The 21,138-nt window shown below is 39.3% G+C and overlaps 1 protein-coding gene across 1 annotated transcript; it reads left to right on the top strand.

Moving 5' to 3' along the window:
• Positions 1–3,179: 3,179 nt before the first annotated feature.
• LOC141320404 (GTPase IMAP family member 9-like) lies at positions 3,180–4,052 on the top strand. Its single transcript, XM_073833304.1, has one exon. It carries the CDS (start codon positions 3,180–3,182, stop codon positions 4,050–4,052), a length of 873 nt encoding a protein of 290 aa, XP_073689405.1.
• The last annotated feature ends 17,086 nt before the right edge of the window (positions 4,053–21,138 follow it).

Genomic DNA, 21,138 nt, shown 5'->3' with positions numbered 1-21,138 from the left:
CCTCTCATTTACACGAAAACCCCATTTTTATCACAGAAAACGATTATTTCTAAAAACTCCGGCCAAAGTGGATAAATTAGAAAACGCCGTTTTCACGTTGTAGTGTGGACAGTGAAAACGGAGGCTTTTGAAAATGATGACGCATATTTATAGTCATGTGACGCATATTGTACCAATAGATATCTATGTTTACAGCAGTAATTGTGCCTGTGCTATTCACACACTGTTGCTACAGAGATTTACCTTGTACACTCTCCAATTACAGTCCTAAAATGATGACGGAAAATTTACTCACAGTTGCTGTCCTGCAAAACATGACGACAACTGCTTTTCAGATAAAATATGAATGAGCACGATATAGACGCGTCAGTGGATGATGAGATATTTCCGCAAATTATCCCGCCAGAAGAATTTTTCAATTTTTCTTTCAAAAGAAAGAAGAAAACTTATTACGTCTGTATAATTTTGGAGGCTTTACGTATGCGCAGTAAGGCGAATTTGATGTTTTCCTACGTTTCAGTGTGGATGAGAAACTTTTGGAAAACGCTTGGAAACGCTAGTGTGGACGGAGAGCGTTTTAAAATGAAAACTCCGTTTTCAAATGTATCCGGATTAATGTAAACGTAGCCTCAGACTTTGATTTCATCTTGTCGGAGGATAATCAAACATGTTTGATATTTTTAGCCCATTTGAGAACCTATACTGTTTTCATTTGTTATGCGAAATCATTTATTTCAAAAAGGCGCACGTTTCTGCATGAGTTTGTTGTGATCAGACTTCAAAGTCTGCTAGTGTATTATCCTTATGTAGTGTATGATGGCCAGTTTTCCTCTGTCACTGTTTACAAAGTTGGTAAGTGTATGATGCCTATTGTTTAAAAAAATCTGTTCAGATTTTAAAAATCATGTAGTGTATTCCAGCCTTTATGCTCATTCTTCCCCATTCATTTTCAATGGGCGGCCATTTTTGGCAAGTGTGACTGTGGAATTTTGTACAAAATTAAAGCAATTAAAAGCAAACTTCTTGATTAAATATTAAAGCACACTAGTGTGAGAAACAGTGCAAATTTTCATATTTTTTCAACTCATATTGTGAAAATTATTCATAAAAAATGATTTTTTCACTCAAAAAATGAGGTGCCTACTTTGAGAAAAATGAGGCTTACAGTTATTCAGATGCAAACAGAAACACAAAACCAGTCCTAAATGAAAGAAAACAAGTTGACAAAAAGATTGAATCCAATATCTGGTGATAATATAGCATAATGTGAGATTTATAAGCAATTGTTTGGAGTCCGGTCATTTTTGACCGGGAACACCACAAGTGTGACTTTTTGCAATTTTGTACAAAATAAAAGCATTTAAAAGCAAACTTCCTGATTAATCATTAAAGCACACTAGTGTGAGAAACTGTGCAAATTTTCATAATTTTTTATCTCATATTGTGAAAATTATTCATAAAAAATGCCTTTTTTACTCACAAAATGAGGTGCCTACTTTCGGATAAATGAGGCCTACGGTTAATCAGATGCAAATAGAAACACAAAACCAGTCCTAATTGAAAGAAAACAAGTAGACAAAAAGATTGAATCCAATATCTGGTGATAATATAGCATAATGTGAGATTTATAAGCAATTGTTTGGAGTCCGGTCATTTTTGACCGGGAACACCACAAGTGTGACTTTTTGCAATTTTGTACAAAATAAAAGCATTTAAAAGCAAACTTCCTGATTAATCATTAAAGCACACTAGTGTGAGAAACTGTGCAAATTTTCATAATTTTTTATCTCATATTGTGAAAATTATTCATAAAAAATGCCTTTTTTACTCACAAAATGAGGTGCCTACTTTCGGATAAATGAGGCCTACGATTAATCAGATGCAAATAGAAACACAAAACCAGTCCTAAATGAAAGAAAACAAGTAGACAAAAAGATTGAATCCAATATCTGGTGATAATATAGCATAATGAGTGATTTATAAGTAATTGTTTGGAGTCCGGTCATTTTTGACCGGGAACACCACAAGTGTGACTTTTTGCAATTTTGTACAAAATAAAAGCATTTAAAAGCAAACTTCCTGATTAATCACTAAAGCACACTAGTGTGAGAAACTGTGCAAATTTTTATAATTTTTTGTTTCATATTGTGAAAATTATTCATAAAAAATGATTTTTTCACTCAAAAAACAAGGAACCTACTCTCAGATAAATGAGGCCTACAATTAATCAGATGCAAATAGAAACACAAAACCAGTCCTAAATGAAAGAAAACAAGTTGACAAAAAGATTGAATCCAATATTTGTTGAAAATCTAGCATAATGTGAGATTTATAAGCAATTGTTTGGAGTCCGGTCATTTTTGACCGGGAACACCAGGAGTGTGATTGGGATCTGAACACACAACATGAATATGAACTTTGGTTTAAAAAAGTTCACCTTACTTTTATAATGTTATTTCAAAATGAATGTTATATACTTCAAAATGTTTAATGTCCATCTATCTGTCTGATTTACAGTGTCAGATATAAACATTATGCTGTTGGGTCTGACTGGAGCAGGAAAGAGTGCATCAGGAAACACCATCATAAATGAAAATAGAAAACCATTTAAAGAAGATTATTCTCCTTTGAATGTGACCAAAGTCTGTCAGTCAGAACAAACAGTGGTAGACGGACAAAAAATCACTGTGATTGACACTGTAAGACTTTCTGAGAAATCAGTGAAGAAGACCAATGCTCCAACTGAAATAGAGAAGATGTTACAGAGTCCAAATCTTAATGTGTTTCTCCTAGTAATCAAACTGGAAATTAAATTCAAAGAGGTGAAGAGAAACATTGTCACATGGATAAAAGAGAATTTTGGAACAAATGTCTTAAAACATACAATAGTGCTCTTCACTCATGCAGATCAGTTGCAGGAGCCAATAGAAGATTATCTGAGTAAATGTCAAACACTGAAGTCAGTAGTTAATCAGTGTTTAGGAGGATTTCATGTTTTTAACAACAAAGATGAAGATCGAGCTCAAGTCACTGAACTTTTGAAAAAGATTGAGTCTTTGAGGAAGGAGTTGAAAAAATGCAGATACACTGATCAGGACTATGCAAAAGCTCAGAAAGATCTTCTACAAAAAAAATGTGCAACTGGAGCAGCAGTGGGAGGAGCAGCAGGAAATCTTAGGATGGTTCTACTGGGTAAAAGTGGATCAGGAAAAAGTTCAGCAGGAAACACCATCCTGGGTCGAGAGTATTTTTACGAGGCTGTTTCACCAGGATCAATTACTAAGAGCTGTGAGAGAGGAGAAGCACAGATTGATGACCGGGTCATCTCAGTCATCGACACTCCAGGCCTGTTTGATACACGAATGTCAGAAGAACAGATGAAGTCTGAAATAGAGAGGTGTGTCTACATGTCTGTTCCTGGTCCTCATGCATTTCTGCTAGTTATCAGGCTGGGTGTGAGATTCACAGATGAGGAGAAAAACACAGTGCAATGGATTAAGGATAATTTTGGAGAAGAAGCTGTTCAATACACAATTATTCTGTTCACTTACGCTGATTATTTGAGCGGAACCCCATTAGATGAGTATATTAGTGAAAGTGAAGAACTCCAGACTCTTGTTGATGAATGTAATAACAGATATCACCTATTTAACAATGAGGACATGGAGAACCACTCTCAGGTCACTGAACTGATGGAGAAGATTGAGAACATGGTGGGGATAAATGGAAAACAGCACTACACTAATGAGATGTATAAACAAGCTCAGAAAAAAATTAAATGGGATGGTATTAAACAAACAATTACATACTATGGAAAAACAATACTAATGGTAGGAGGGGGAGCAGTAGGAGCAACAGCAACAATAGCAGGAGCAGCAGCAGGTAAAGGAATTGCAGTAGCAGGAGGAGGATCAGCAGCAGTAGCAAGAGGAGTAGTAGCAGCAGCGGCAAAAGGAGCAGTGGCCTCAGTAGGAAGAGCAACAGCAGGAGGAGCAGCAGCAGCAGCGGGAGAAGCAGCAGTAGCAGCAGCCAAAGCAAAATTAGGATTATAGTGCTGATAAAATAAAATAACTAGAGTTTATGCTAATATATCTAATGTTTTTTTTGTTTTTGTTTTTTAAATAAACAGATTTTATTTTTAATTAGTGTGGCTGGACTGAGTTGTTGGATTTATTTACACTTTCAGAGCTGATAATAAAAGTAGATATATTGACAGTCAACATATTATTTCTGATTGTATCTCTTGTTTTTAATCTTATAAACCTCAAAATACAAATTAGTAATAACCATTACTGTTCTCAATTAAATGCTAAGTTATGCACAATATTTTCTAATAGACTACTATTTTTTTCTGTTTTCATACAAAAATGTGAATAACTGGTCACTATTAAAGCCTGTCCTTTAAAGATTTAAAATGTGGTTTTCTGGAAAAGGATGGATTCTCCTACTCTTAAACTATGGCTCAAAATCTCTATGATCTTCATGATGGTGGCATCATTTTAACCACTAAACCAGCAACATCCGATACTCTGTAACCTTTTTTTCCCCACATGTAACCTTTACTTTTTGGAATAATTTATTTGATAATCTTATTGGAATAATCTAGTCACTTCAGAAAAAATTCTCTCTCACAAATAAAGTGAAAGAAGTGTCTTTTCTTTACAGGATAAAACCTGTGGATCAGTTTAAATGTATACAGAAGTTTAGAACTGACGTAGAGCTAACATGCTAGTATTGTTTGAATGCTGATGATACAGTAGAACACTTATTTATCACTACACTCAGGAATTTTGGTACGATATTGGTACTTTCGTTAAATTAAAGATTTTGCCAGACTTTTGTTTACAAATGAGAAATGTTATTTTTTGGGGTATTTTGACTGTAAAAACCTGTCTTTGTCGTCTTAGTAACACTTTATAATAACGTTCAGTTGTAAGGCATTAATAAGTGATTAGTTAATGATGAACTAATTATTTACAAAAAATTCATTAATGATTAGTAAGTGATATGCTAACAGTTTGTGTATGTTTTGTTAATACATTTACAAGTCATTTACAAGTGATTAGTTAATGAACTAATCATTTAAAAAAACGACTATGTATTCAAAAATGATTAATAAATTGTTAATATTTTTGGTGTATGTTTTGTAGATTAAGTTATAAATAATTTACAAGTGATTAGATAATGATTATCATTTGCAAATCATGACTATACGTTTACAAATGATTATTAAGTAATATGCTAATGATTTACAAATATGCCGTTATTTATCGTTAAAAATTGCATATTATGAAATGACCAAACAGATCCTAAGTAAATTCTTATTAAGATACTATTTAATATGCTATTAATCAATTATAAATCATTGAAATGTCAACATTGTATACACAATAAACATTTGTCAATTATGAGCAAATGATGATCAAACCATTAGTAAATGATCAGTATATAATTATGCTTTGGTAAAGTTGTAAGCTGGTCTGTTAAAAAGCACAAAAATGCAGTTATGATAAAGCTTGTTTTATTAAGAATAATAAATTGTTTGTTGTCAAGAAAATCAACATGTGTAAATGACTTACAGTTAGGGGATTACAATGGGTTGTGTTACACTCTTTCTTTTGTAATGGAAATTTTTGAAATCCAATGATTACATACAATACATTGATTATATTAATGTCACCTAAAATATGATTGAATACATTCATACATATGTTTTCCCAATCAATCAGTTTATACAATATGATCAATAGTGTTTTAAAGTAGAATACAGTGATTCAGATATTGTGTAAGAGTGAAAGAATTTCTATACCTGACTGTAACTGGGAAGAAAAACAATATCTCAGAGGTATAGCGTACCAGGGACGGGATAGATTGAGAATAACCAGACATCAAGTGGTATGATGGGGTGATGTGTTTTCAACCATTCTCATTGGCTAGATGGGGATTTTTGCTACCTTGAAATGTATACTTTTGGCTATAAAAACTCTGGTCTGTGAGCCGCACCCTTTATCTCTTTGCTCACAGTCAGCTGTGTAAACCAGATCATTTTCTGCAGAAAATTAAAGCAACTGAAAGACAGCTTCTGTTTGGCTTTTCATTCTCAGTCTTCACAATTATTTTGTTACTTTAATAAGAAATTCTACAACACTTTTTTCAGCATATTCTTGGAGTGTGTGGGATCTAGTGATAATGTAAACCAGTTTCACCTTCCACTGAAGATCACATCAGGTGTACAGCGTTAAAATACTCCATGTGTCAGAGAAGATATGTCTATAGTCAGCCCTTACAGTGCAGTGCACGTTTTACTCATCATTTGTAGATCTTTAAATGATCTGTAGTTGTATACAAGGCATTTTCCACCCTTTCTGCATCCCCTAATCTAAAGTGTAAACTACTCATCACTTGTAAATGTTTTACTCATCATTCGTAGATCTTTCTTACCTGTTACAAATGATCTGTAGGTGTATACAAGGCATTTACAACCCTTTCTGCATCCCCTAATTACAGTAACAAATGTACAAATTAGAAAAAAAAATAATTTCTGCTATTCCTATGGCAGAAATTCCTATACAATGGAAATGTGTTAATGTGTAAATCATTTGTGACTCTTTGTAAAGATGATTACTGTAAGCTGCAGAACAATCACTCTTTAACTGTGTACAAGTATTATATTTAAATGTATTCATTTAGCAGACGCTTTTATCCAAAGCGACTTACAATTGGGAATACAACAAGTGATTCATCCTAAGGAGGCAGATCAACATAGGAAGTGCTCAAAAATACCAGAAAAAAAATATCAGGCGTTGTTAGATAAGTACAGGCTAGAAAGGGAAGATCAAGTAAGAGAGGAGAACAAAGTCTTTTTTTTTTTTTTTGAGTCAAATAGTGTCGAAAAAGATGGGTTTTTAGCAGTCGCTTGAAGACAGTCTGCATTCTGGATAGGGGTGGGAAGATCATTCCACCAGGCAGGAACGTTAAACGAGAATGTTCTAGAGAGTGATTTCATGCCTCTCTGTGGTGGTATAATGAGGCGTCTTTCACTAGAGGATCTCACACATCTGGAAGGAGTGTAGATGCGTAGTAGTGAATAGAGGTAAGCAGGTGATGAGCCGGTGGCTGTCCTATAGGCCAGCATCAGTGTCTTGAATTTGATGCGTGCTGTAACCGGTAGCCAGTGCAGGGATATGAAGAGAGGTGTGACATGGGCCTTCTTGGGCTCATTGAAGACGAGCCGTGCTGCTGCATTCTGAATCATTTGTAGAGGCTTGATTGTACATGCTGGAAGACCAGCTAAAAGAGCATTGCAGTAGTCCAGCCTGGAAATGACCAGGGCCTGGACGAGGAGTTGTGCAGCATGCTCTGTTAGGAAGGGCCTGATCTTTCTGATGTTGTGCAATGCAAACCTGCAGGATCGAGCAGTTTTAGCTATGTGTTCTTTAAAAGTCAATTGGTCATCAAAGATTACACCAAGATTTCTGGCTGAAGTCGATGGGCTAATTGTTTATGAACCTAACTGGATGGAGAAGTCATGTTGTAAAGTTGGAGTGGCAGGAAAGACAAGGAGCTCAGTCTTTGCTAGATTGAGCTGAAGATGGTGTTCCTTCATCCATGCAGAGATATCCGCCAGGCAGCCAGAGATCCTTGCAGCTACTGATGGATCAACTGGTTTGAAAGAAAGATAGAGCTGTGTGTCATCAGCATAGCAATGGTAGGAGAAGACATGTGCCTGTATGATGGGGCCCAGAGATGTGGTATATATGGAGAAGAGGAGGGGTCCAAGAACTGATCCCTGAGGAACCCCAGTGACCAGTTGATGAGTTTTGGATACCTCCCCTCCCCAGGCCACTCTGAAAGACCTGCCAGAGAGATAGGATTTGAACCAGCGAAGTGAAGTCCCTGTGATGCCCAGCGATGAGAGGGTGGACAGGAGGATCTGATAATTCACTGTGTCAAAAGCTGCAGATAGGACAGTAGTGCCGTCTCAGTTGAATGGCCACTCCTGAACCCTGACTGGTTAGCATCCAAAAGATTGTTCTGTGAGAGAAATAAAGATAGCTGGTTAAAAACAGCTCGTTCCAATGTTTTTGCTATGAATGGCAGGAGAGAGACAGGTCTGTAATTGTCTATGAGTGAAGTGTTAAGTGTAGGTTTTTTGAGCAGTGGGGTAACCCGGGCCTGCTTAAATGTAGTGGGGAAAGTGCCTGTGAGAAGAGATGTGTTGATGATGTGCGTGAGCGCTGGTAGGATTGTAGAAGAGATTGCTTGGAGAAGGTGTGAGGGGATGGGATCTAAAGGACATGTCGTCGGATGGCTGGAGAGGAGAAGTTTGGTTACTTCTGCCTCAGAGTGGGGACAGGAGAAGAGGGGAGTTTCAGCCGTGGGTGTGGTCAGTTTTAGTTCTTGTGTGTGTGGAGCTGAGAACTTATTGCTGATAGATGTAGTTTTGTCTGTAAAGAATGTGGCAAAATCATCAGCTGTTATAGAAGTGGTGGGAGGTGGTGGAGGGGGCAGAGCAGTGAATTAAAAGTTTTGAAAAGGTTGCGTGTGTCCGGAGCATTGTTGATCTTGTTGTGGAAGTATGAAGCTTTGGCAGTATGGACTTGGGTAGAGAAAGATGAAAGCAGAGACTGATACATACTCAAGTCAGATGGATCCTTAGATTTTCTCTCGGCTTCCTTAAGTTTGGACCGATGCTCACAAAGAACATCGGATAACCAAGGGTTCGAAGGAGCAGCCCGTGCTGGCCTGCAGGAGAGAGGGCATATATCATCTAGACAAGAAGTAAGAGTGGAGCATAAAGTTTCGGTTGCTGCATTAGTATCCAGGGATGAGAAGGAAATAATGCTTAAAGGTGATGGCAGAATAACATTTATTTCAACCATGCAGGTTCAAAATAACATGAAATAGTTTGAAGCAAAGAATGAGACGGAAACATTTCTGTCGCTGAAACTTTATAGAACAAAGTTTTAGAGAAAACAAATGGCGATAGAAGCATTAATAAAAAATAGACGGCACTTCACTCGAATGATCCCAGCATCCTCCTTTCTCTTTATCTCCCGCCCTGCTGCTCATGGGAAATGTAGTTCGTTTGAATATATTGTAAAGGTTAACAGCAATCAAATCATTAATTTTGACGAGGTGTGTTTGCAAAACGCCCTATTACAAAAGGCTCATTCATTCTTGAATACTATGTTGTTTTAAGCAAGATAACACACTCTTTTGAAAAAACAAATGAATACACATATTTTAAGCACAATGGAAATGACTACTGGTGAGTAGCCGTATCACACAAAACAAAAACAAAAGTTGAGCAAATATCGAATAAATTTTCAAGATTCAAGATTCAAGATTTTTTATTTGCCATTTACACATAAAACCGCCAGTTCCATGTACATTGGAATTCTAATGCAGAGCTCTCCGAGTCATGTTTAAACACTATTCCACATAATTAGTAGTATTATTGCACATAAAGAGAATATTATTGCACATTTTCTTATGTTTCACAAGTGTGGTATTGTTTTAAATGTTTAATGTTTTTGTTCAGCCAAGAGTCTGACTGTGGCAGGGAAGAAACTATTGAAGAACCTATTTCTGCGTGTGATGATGCTATCCGCTCTTTTGTGTCTCAGGTTGTACTTACAGTTTTTGTGTCTGAACAGAGAGTGAGCTGGATGGAGTGAGTCCTTGATAATACCCTCTGCTCTTTTCCGACAACGCTGTGTGTACAGAGAATCCATGGAAGGAAGTTTTGTCCCTAGAATCCTCTCTGCAGTCTTTACGACTCTTTGCAGTGCCTTTCTCTCTGCCTGTGTTGTATTTCCATACCAGACTGTAATGCCTGCAGTGAGGATGCTTTCTATCAGTCCTCTGTAGGCTTGGGTGAGAGGGCGATGGCTTAGACCAGCTTTCCTGAGCAGCCGAATGAAATAGAGCCTTTTCTGGGCTTTTTTCACAGTGGCTGTGGTGTTGAGAATCCAGCTCAGATCTGATGAGATCCGCAGTCCCAGGAATCTGTGGCTATCGACCCTCTCAACCTCAGTCCCTTTGATGATAAGAGGCTGCAGGAGAGGAGGGTTCTTCCTGAAGTCCAGTATTATTTCTTTGGTCTTGTCTGTGTTGAGGGTAAGGTCATTTTCCTCTCCATTGACAATAACAGAGTCCTGTACCCAGACTCGTCCCCCCCCCCGTGATGAGCCCCAGGATGGTGGTGTCGTCAGCATATTTGATGACGATGGAGTTGTCCTGGGTGGAGACACAGTCATAAGTGTACAGGGTAAAGAGTTTGGGGCTGAGGCAGCAGCCTTGTGGTGATCCTGTGCTGATTGTGAGCTCATCAGACACAAGTCCTCCCATTCTCACCACTTGTGGTCTGTCTGTTAGAAAGTCCAGAATCCAATTGCAGGTGGGAGTCGTAATGCCGAGGTCTGTCAGCTTCTTGATCAGCTTGCCCGGGCGTATGGTGTTAAAAGCGGAACTGTAGTCTAGGAAAAGCATCCTGACGTACGTTCTGCTACTTTCCAGGTGTTGCAAAGTATGGTGCAGGGCTATTGCTGTTGCATCATCCACTGAACGGTTGGTACGATATGCAAACTGAAGGGGGTCTATAGTGTCCGGGACCATGTGGTTAATGTGTGTAAGAACCAATTTTTCTAAACACTTCATGACTACTGGTGTGAGTGCCACTGGCCTGAAGTCATTCAGGGCAGATGTGTCCGATTTTTTGAGGACTGGTATGATGGTGGAGTATTTAAAAATACGAGGGACTATTGCCTGGGATAGTGACATATTAAAAATGTCAGTATACACACCAGCTAGTTGTTCCCCACAGGCCTTCAAGACTCTGGGGGGGATTCCATCAGGTCCCGCAGCTTTGTAGGGGTTCACCTTCTTCAGTGCTTTTAGGACCTGTGTGTGTGTCACCTGGAAGGCAGTGTCCGTGGGGTGGCAGGGGGTCTTTGAGGGTGTGTTTGCTGTATCCAGCCTGTCAAACCTGGCATAGAAGGTGTTAAGGCAGTCTGGGAGGGTGGTGTTTCGGGGGTCAGTGGCTGTCGTGGTTCCTCTATAATTAGTGATGGCTTGAATTCCCTGCCACATGCTGCGTGTGTTTTGGTTGAGGTAATAACCTTCAAGTTTTTGTGAGTGGGCCCTTTTTGCTACAGATCTGGCCATTAAAAATGCGTCTATTTTCACGCGGCAACCTGCAATTCGGCACGCGTGGGCACGCGTCCTACCGCAGCGGCTTTTTTTGATTTTTTTTACAACGTTGTTGCACTTCATATAATATCCACCAGGTGGCGCAAGGAACAACATTCTGTAGCCAAACACCATGGCCAGCTCTAGGGGGCGTTGGTCACAAATACCAGTACAATAGTTCAATGATTCCTCTTTCCTGAAATTCAAAAACCAATAGCAAAAAGATAGCCTATTCATAAGCAGGTGCAGTTGTATTGTTATTTTGTTTTCTTTCTTTGTTTTCCTGACGAACATTTATTAGACTGCATCGGAAATAGAAATGTTAATTTCAGTTATTTTATTTTTCCAACCGACAACTGACGTAAACCGCTAAATTCGTTTTCAGGGATTAATTATACACAAGCAAGAAGCAGCATAAACATCAGAACCTCACGCGCAGAGCTTATGCACAGAGAAAAAACCCAATAAACCTATATATAATAATAAATAAAATAGGCCCATATAAGAAATATATGTTTTTCTTTTCTGAATGAATAATAATTTAACAAATTAATAAGTAGCAAGCCTGTATGCAGAATTTCAGGCAATTTCTGTGATGCGTCCTTAAACCAGCATCTTGTTTCCATTATTATTATTTTTTTTTTACAAATAGCCTACACATCTGTTTTTTTTATTTTTTTATTGTGATTGTACACAAATAACAGAAATATGTAAAATAGAATAGTTTTGAGCAATGCCGTACTCTTGAACGAGTATTGTAAGCTGTATCCACTTTATTAAGGGGAAAAAATCAAGTGATCCTGACGGCGCCGCAGGCAGTTAAATAACTCGTTAAATAACAAATTTCACCTTCACAATAAAATACATTATATATTTCAGCGTTTTAAAGCAACATCAAATTAAGATATGCATGTTTAAGAGGTAGTTCGTCTTTTTCTTTTTCTAAGATACACAATTTTAGATACACTGACAATTAATTTGAGTAGAGACAAATAGAAATGGGAAGGATAAATATAAACTACAGTATTTTTGCGATTTTGGTGCTTAGAAATGTATTCTAAGCGGGCAGCGGGCAAATAATATAGTTAATATAGCGCGGAGCGGGTGGATGCGGAATAAAACCTTGTGGAAGCGGGACTGGAAAAGCACTTTGTTATATCCTATAGAGTATAGACTATTTAGATACTTCATCATCAAGCAAAAATTTATTCATAAGCAGGAGCAGTTTTATTATTATTTTCTTTTCTTTTTTTCTTGATGAACTTTTATTAGACTGCATTGAAAATAGAAATGTTAATTTCTGTTTTTTTTTTTTTTTCAAACGACAACCGACGCGTTTAGTTATTAGCCTAACGACCAGATTGTGTTAAATTACATTTAAATTTAAATTGAAACGTGGCTGTGTCACATTAATAACAGCTAAATTCGTTTTGAGGGGTTAATTGTACACAAGCAAAAAGCAGCAGAAACATCAGAACATCACGCGCAGATCTTATGCACAGAGAAAACCCCAAAAAAGCTGTATGTAAAATAAATAAAAATGCCCATATGCGAAATATAATTTTCTTAATGAATAATAATTTAACAAAACGAAATAAAATAAAATTAATAAGTAGCAAGCCTATATGCAGAATTGTAGGCAATTTCTGTCATGCGCCCTTAAACTAGCATCTCGTTTCCATTTTTTTTTAACAAATAGCATACACATCTGTTTTTTCATTGTGATTGTACACAAATAACAGAAATATGTAAAATAGCATAGTTTTGAGCAATCCCGTACTCTTGAAGGAGTATTGTAAGCTGTATCCACTTAATTAAAGGGGGAAAAAGTGATCCTGACGGCGCCGCGGGCAGTTGAATAACTCGACAACTTTCACCTTCACAATAAAATACATTATATATTTCAGCGTTTTAAAGCAACATCAAATTAAGATATGCATGTTTAAGAGGTAGTTCGTCTTTTTCTTTTTCTAAGATACACAATTTTAGATACACTGGCAATTAATTTGAGTAGAGAGAAATAGAAATGGAGAGGATAAATATAAACTACAGTTTTTATAGAGTTAAAAATTAATTAATTAATTTATTTATTATTATTATTATTATTATTATTATTTTGATTTGTTTTTGCGATTTTGGTGCTTAGAAATTTATTCTAAGCAGGCAGCGGGCAAATAATATAGTTAATATAGCGCGAGCGGGTGGATGCGGAATAAAACCTCGTCGAATCGGGACTGGAAAAGCACTTTGTTATATCCTATAGACTATACTTCATCATCAAGCATGGGCGTCGGAAGCAAAATAAATGTAAAAATGTAAAAACAGAAAAAAATACTTTAGTATATGCCATTTTCTGTAGTCTGGTGCCTTTAATTTAATGTTTTTACACAATGCAAATAGGCCATATTTACAAATATTACAAAAGACGGCTATTGTGCAACATTTTCAGCGGCGCAAGTGATAATACGAGTAACATATCGTTTTTGACGCGGGAGACCCGAGTTCGCGTCCGCCTTTTGGTGAAATCATTTTCAAAATCGTCTCCCTTTTCACTTATATCACATCGGAAAGGCATTTGTTTATTTGTAAATTAATGAAATAATTGAAAAGTTGAAATAAAGTATCAACTAGGGTTAGGTCACCTAACTTAAGTGTATCTGAGCACTATACTGTACTTTTAGGAGTGTTAATAATTAATTTTATTATTATTATTATTATTATTATTATTATTATTATTATTATTATTATTATCATTGTCTTTAGATTTGTTCTTACATTTTTGATGCTGTACATTAAGATGGCGCACTGCCCATGCAGTTTTTTTTTTTTTTTTTCTTAAAAACTAATTGAAGTGAAAGGGAAGAAACCCATGTAGATTTGGCCTAATGTCCATGTAAATACTATAGCCTAGTATTATATCCTAATATAGAAAGTAATTTAGACAAATAAACAGAAGGCTCACTTTTCAAAACAATAAAGTTTATATGACTGACAACGAATACAATTGTTAAGTATCAAAAGTGCTCCAGTGAGTTATGCAATTTTTCCCCACCTTTTTTCTTTTTCTTTTTTTTTTAAGTGGAAAAGTAGTTCTTCTATTTCGAAGAAGTTCGTTAAGCCTGGAACTAGGCTTAAGTCTGTTCTGGGAAACCAAAGGGAAGTGTTTTTTTTTTCTTTTTTTTTCAGTTTTCTGAAAAGTAGCCGTTAATGAGGCATCAGCGTTAAGCGGCATGTAGTATATAGAGCGAAATGTTTATGAATGGCAGAGTGGGGGTGGGGTGGGGTGTTGAATGCTGTCTGTTGCCTTGTTGTAATCAACATTTGGAGACTATTTTGGGGGTGGTGGGGGCGGATTCCGACTGCATTCAGTTGCATTTCGAATTCAGCATTCAAATGCATGCCAGGGAGAAGGGAAAAGCTTTCCTCACTCGCTCCACTTTTTTCAAAACATTAGTGTCCACGGCCCTGACACCAGTGATGCGCGGGTCAGTGGATAAACAACCCGAACCCGACCGACGTTTTCAACTAACCCGCCCGCAACTCGGACCGCCGAATAAAAAATAAAATATTGTACCCGACCCGCCTCCTGACCCGTATGTTTAATATTAGAGTGATTATGCTGTGGAGATGCGGTCTGAAATATCCTGACATCTGAAATCCATTGGTGTACAAGCTACTTTAAAAATAAAATAATGTGTTCTGTTGTAAAGTCGTTGCCGTATTGTTGTGTACGAAGTTCAGATGTTATTATTTTAAGAAATGTATATTTATATGTTTTAGGATTCTCCTTATTTTTGTTTTAGACATCCATCAATTACGGTGAATAAAAAAATGCCGCGCTGGTGGAAACAAGACTTTCGCTTCTACTTTTGAGACCGGTGTTCAGACGTTTTTCTAAAAAACAAAAAACAAAAAAAAAACTGTCATTTATGGTCATAAAAACAGAAGCTGAACATAATTCAAAACTGTAAAGTATTTGCTGAATAAAGAAAACATGAAGGATGCCGCTTAATATTTGGCTTTTATGTGAACTTTAAAGCTTATCCCTCATTCCATTTGTTTCCTTTGTTTTGTAATTTTATATTATTTTTGTGAAATGTATTTTTGCTCAACATGCATTTCTCGTGGCAACGAGTTTAATGAATAAACAAACCTGCGTGACATTAGTAACCCAGAATTATTTGAGATATTTTATTTTGAGTTAAGAAATTATTATATTAATTGTTATAGAAATTAATACAATATTAAATAATTATATAGGCGATGCTGTATATGCTAATGCTGTCTGTGCGCAATGTAGACAGCTTTCACAAGTGTTTACATGTATTACATGTTGGCCTACTTCAAATTAAATAGCTCTGCAAGAAACATTTCATGCATCCCACAATCTTGTCCATTGACTGATTTTCTTTTTTTCCGTAATATTTGTATTATTCGTTTATATTCGTTATTTTTTCCTTCATTTTGATCTCGTTACATAACATTCTGAATGTAAATGATACTGTATAGGTTCTATGACTGGGTTTTTACTGGAATGCAGTTTAAAGCTTAAATTTAACATATATTGTATTTTATTTAGTCTAATTAATAGACAAATAATTGAAGAGTGAATCATTCACGTAGTTTCATTTGGAAATAATTTATCGTCACACAGTAAAATAGGCCTACATTCCTTCTATTAACTAATAGTCTTTTTTTCATATTTGTCTTAATATTATTATCATTATCATTAGTATTACTATTACTAATATTATTTTTATTAGCCTGTTATTTTTGTATATATTTTTATTTCCGTGCGTTTCCACCCCTTAATTTGGCTCTCTTTAACGTTCATGTAAATGATTCTGTAAATGCTTGACATATGCTATATGACTGATTTTTACTGGAATGTAGTTTAAAGGTTGAATTGAACATATTTTATTTTGTTTCGTCTAATTAATAGACTATTTAAATACTAAACTGTTTTACTGAGAAATGAATCATCACGTAGTTTCTTTTGTAAATGAAAACATACTCATTTATCGTCACAAACGGGGATAAATACAATCAAAAAGTCAAAACGTTATTGGCATAATTGTCAGGCGTTAAAAATAAATAGCCCTAACCAGGTATTGAAATAATAATAACCTATAATAATAATAAATAATAAGTGATTTAGAGCTATCTACTTTGAATTGCTTAACCTAAATAACTTTCTGTATATGCTATTTGGCATATATTTAGCAAATATTGTGAACGACAATTATGCCAATAAAGTTTTGACTTTATGATTGTATTAATGCCCGTGTGTGACCATACGATTTACAAATGGAACGTGAATGATTCACTCGACAATGAAACACTATTAAGGTTATATATATATATATATTTATTTAAAATCCCAGCCATATAGCATAATCAAATCTTTAATTGCATTCCAGCATTTATCATTTAGATTCGGAATGTTAAGAGATCGAAATTAAGGGGGACATAATGAATATAAACGAATAATAAATTTATTACAGAAAAAAGAGGATCAATTAATGGATAAGACTTTAGGATGCATAAAATGTTTCTTGCAGGGCTATTTAATTTTAAATACTTATATCTAATATTTATTCTTGATAAACTTTTGAATGCTGTCTACATCGCACACAGACATTCGCATATACAGCATTGCCTATTGTCACAGGGAGGAGTCAGAGACGTGCGGATCCATTTGCAAGGCTTTATTAGAATAGTCAACACGCAGGAGTAAACGCCAGAAAACAGGAACAACGTAGGTAATCCGGGAAAACAGTTCAATACTCAAGCAGTGGTCTCAATGGCAGGCAGCAGGAATCAATAACGGGGTACACAGTCCAGAGTCATACACAGATAATCCAACAATGGCAGGCAGCAGGAATCAATAACGGGGTACACAGTCCAGAGTCATACACAGGTAATCCAATACAGAGAAACACGCTTAGAATACTGACCATGGGAACAATTAGACTTCGCAAGGTGGCTGTGTGTGTGAGTGGCTTAAATGCATGTGGGTAAATGTGAAACAGGTGTTTGCAGCAATCAGATCAGTGGGAAACAAGGAGCAGCTGTGTGCAGTGATTGGTGCAGTGGCTTATGGGGATTGTAGTCCATGAAGTGTGGTGCAAGAGTTCATGATGACAGGGAAGACCAGATACGTTACATAGCCCCTCCACAAGGAGCGGCTTCCAGACGCTCTAACCACCTTTACAATCTTGAGGGTGGTGGAGCGGAGGCGGAACAGGGGGAGGGATGGAGGGCCAGGTCCATGTAGGGGTACTGGAACCACGAAATGAGGCGGAGCCGACGGAGGGAGAAGCCATGGAGGAGGAAGGGTTGGCTCCTGCATGGGGCCGACCGACGGAGGTGGAGCCGGTGGAGCCCGAGGCGGAACCGGAGAGTCGATGGTCCTGGGCGACACAGAGGATCCGGAGGGCCAAGGCGGAACCCAAGGCTCTGGCGACCCCGGCGGAGATGGAGGTCCGGAGGTACACAGCGGAGCCGGAGTGACAGAGGATCGAGGCTGTGCCCACGGGAGGGAGGAGGTCCACAGAGCCGGCAGGACGGAGTGACGAGGCGCAGCCGGAGGAGTAGAGTCCAGAGGCGAAGGTGGGGTGACGACTGACCGGGGCGGAGCCGGAGAGACGATGGAGCCCGGAGGAGCTGTTGGGCCGACGGCCGACAACGGAGACGAGGGAGCACAGAGCCGGGGTGGAGCCGCAGGGTCGGAGGACCGAGGTGGAGTCCAGGACTCTGAGACTGGAGGTGATGGTGAGGGATCCTTCAGTCTGAACACCGATGGAGACTGGCAGTCCCACGGCCAGTCCTCTGCACCGAAGGTGGGATGTGGGTGAGCAGAGGGACTGTCAGGAGACAGAGGTGGCAGGACTGGAGCAGTAGGGAGGGTGGGTGGGAACAGTCCATGCATGAGCTCCGTGACCAGAACCGGGCAGACAGGAATCTCAGGACGACTGGATGTAACCAGCGGAGTCTCTGGAAAGCTGGGCGGAACCAGCGGAGGCTCTGGAAGGCAGGGCTGAACCAGCGGATTGTCTGGAAGGCTGGGCGGAACCAGCGGAGTCTCTGGAAGGCAGGGCTGAACCAGCGGAGTCTCTGGAAGGCTGGGCGGAACCAGCAGAGTCTCTGGAAGGCAGGGCTGAACCAGCGGAGTCTCTGGAAGGCTGGGCGGAACCAGCGGGGTCTCTGGAAGGCAGGGCTGAATCAGCGGAGTGTCTGGAAGGCTGGGCGGAACCAGCGGAGTCTCTGGAAGGCAGGGCTGAACCAGCGGAGTCTCTGGAAGACTGGGCGGAACCAGCGGAGTCTCTGGAAGGCAGGGCTGAATCAGCGGAGTCTCTGGAAGACTGGGCGGAACCAGCGGAGTCTCTGGAAGGCAGGGCTGAATCAGCGGAGTGTCTGGACGGCTGGGCGGAACCAGCGGAGTCTCTGGAAGGCTTGGCAGAACCAGCGGAGTCTCTGGAAGACTGGGCGGAACCAGCGGAGTCTCTGGAAGGCAGGGCTGAACCAGCGGAGTGTCTGGAAGGCAGGGCTGAACCAGCGGAGTGGAGCGGAGCTCTTGTGAAGCGGGCTCTGGACGACGCTCTTGTGAAGCGGGCTCTGGACGACGCTCTTGAGGAGCGGGCTCTGGAGAACTGGACGACCCCAGCGGAGATTCAGGAGGGCTGGGCGTCTCCAGCGGAGACTCTGGAAGAGCAGGCTCTGAGCGAGCGGTCACTGGAGGGCGCTCTGGCGGCGCAGTCACTGGAGGGCGCTCTGGCGGCGCAGTCATTGGAGGGCGCTCTGGCGGCGCAGTCACTGGAGGGCGCTCTGGCGGCGCAGTCACTGCAGGGCGCTCTGGCGGCGCAGTCACTGGAGGTCGCTCTAGCGGCGCAGTCACTGGAGGGCGCTCTGGCGGCGCAGTCACTGGAGGGCGCCCTGGCGGCGCAGACACTGGAGGGTGCTCTGGCGGCGCAGTCACTGGAGGCTCTGGAAGGGCGGCCATCATGCGCTGTGACTCCTCCAAAACACCCACAGTTAAAGGAGAGCCACATAGCAACAACGCATACTGAATAACGTCCCTTAGCGGGCATCTGAATTCCCCTCCAGGCAGCATAGATTTAGCAGGTTCATTCAGTCCCATCCGAAATAAGTCCTTGAAGTAAACTTCATCAAAAAATGGTGTGTTATTCAACAACTCACAGAAACGGAGAACATATTCCTCAATGGGGCGATCTCCTTGTCGGAGAAGCAGAAGTTGGTCGACTGGGTCCATGATGATGCTGGGGGTGAAACAAGCCGCTGGATCCTGGTTTGGCGAAGTCTTCTGTCACAGGGAGGAGTCAGAGACGTGCGGATCCATTTGCAAGGCTTTATTAGAATAGTCAACACGCAGGAGTAAACGCCAGAAAACAGGAACAACGTAGGTAATCCGGGAAAACAGTTCAATACTCAAGCAGTGGTCTCAATGGCAGGCAGCAGGAATCAATAACGGGGTACACAGTCCAGAGTCATACACAGATAATCCAACAATGGCAGGCAGCAGGAATCAATAACGGGGTACACAGTCCAGAGTCATACACAGGTAATCCAATACAGAGAAACACGCTTAGAATACTGACCATGGGAACAATTAGACTTCGCAAGGTGGCTGTGTGTGTGAGTGGCTTAAATGCATGTGGGTAAATGTGAAACAGGTGTTTGCAGCAATCAGATCAGTGGGAAACAAGGAGCAGCTGTGTGCAGTGATTGGTGCAGTGGCTTATGGGGATTGTAGTCCATGAAGTGTGGTGCAAGAGTTCATGATGACAGGGAAGACCAGATACGTTACACCTATTGTTAATATATAACTTAATATTGCATTAATTTCTATAACAATTAATATAATCATTTCTTAACTCAAAATAAAAAATATTAACAAACCTATCTCTGATAATCCTGGGTTATGGTCACGCAGGTTTGTTTATGCATTAAACATAAGGATGTCGTTACCTCGACAAAATGATCTTGTGGCCACGACATAATATGACATTCCCAGGAATTAATATCTCGTGGCAATGACAAAAAGTAATATGACGTTCCTACGAATTCATTTGTGTGGCCACGACAAACATAAGTGAACCGAAGGTGTCCCCTCCAGGTTACCGTACCTTTTAGTTTGCAGCAATGTTTTCAGCCTGCTCCAGTCCAGTGCGTTACATGACTGCCCCCTACTGATCATGTCTTTCCTATGTCATTGTATTTTCCGTGTTCCTTTGGAATACACCGGCGTCACGCGAGACCACTTTACTTCCCGCGCGCATCTGTATGTTTCATACAAGGTGCCAGATATAGTTTCATTTTTGCTTTCATTTTCTGTTTCTGAGAAACTCGGTACATTTCTGTAAATGATGTTTGCTCTTCTTTACCCCACACAAGGTGCCAGATATAGAGTTTAATTTTCGCTTTCATTTTCTGTTTCTGAGAAACTCTGTATGTTTCTGTAAATGGTGTTTGCTCGTCTTCACCCCCCACAAGGTGCCAGTTATAGTTTCATATTCGCTTTCATTTTCACAAAGCGCCTATAAAACGTTTGAAGGGCTGAGACCTGTGCCATTCCTCCAGGAGACATCAGAATCCCTCAGACAATCTTCAAAAATAAAATCAGGTAAGTATAGAATTTGAGTTAATTTTTTTTAGCTCATTTGAAATCAAGTGTTTTGATTTTTAAAAGCTGAGAATAGCACCCTGCAGTATAGTAACACTTCCTGCCTGCATGTGTAGCAGAACAAACAGATACTTGGAGATTTCAGCAGTTACCCTAATGGCCCTTAGTACATCTGAATGCAGTTCTTATTGCAGGAAGGGAGAAAAACAATATGATGGCTTCATGATTATGTCTAACACTTCATAATAACTGCACGCTATGAATCATTAGTAAATAGTCAATTAATCATCTATAAAAGATTG

The sequence above is a fragment of the Garra rufa genome, chromosome 1 (genome assembly GCF_049309525.1).
Source record: "Garra rufa chromosome 1, GarRuf1.0, whole genome shotgun sequence".
Classification (NCBI taxonomy): Eukaryota; Metazoa; Chordata; class Actinopteri; order Cypriniformes; family Cyprinidae; genus Garra; species Garra rufa.
This window is presented reverse-complemented; position numbering and strand designations above follow the sequence as displayed.

Excerpts from the sequence above, each read along its gene's own strand:
- LOC141320404 (XM_073833304.1), top strand. The coding sequence starts at position 3,180 with ATGGTTCTACTGGGTAAAAGTGGATCAGGAAAAAGTTCAGCAGGAAAC.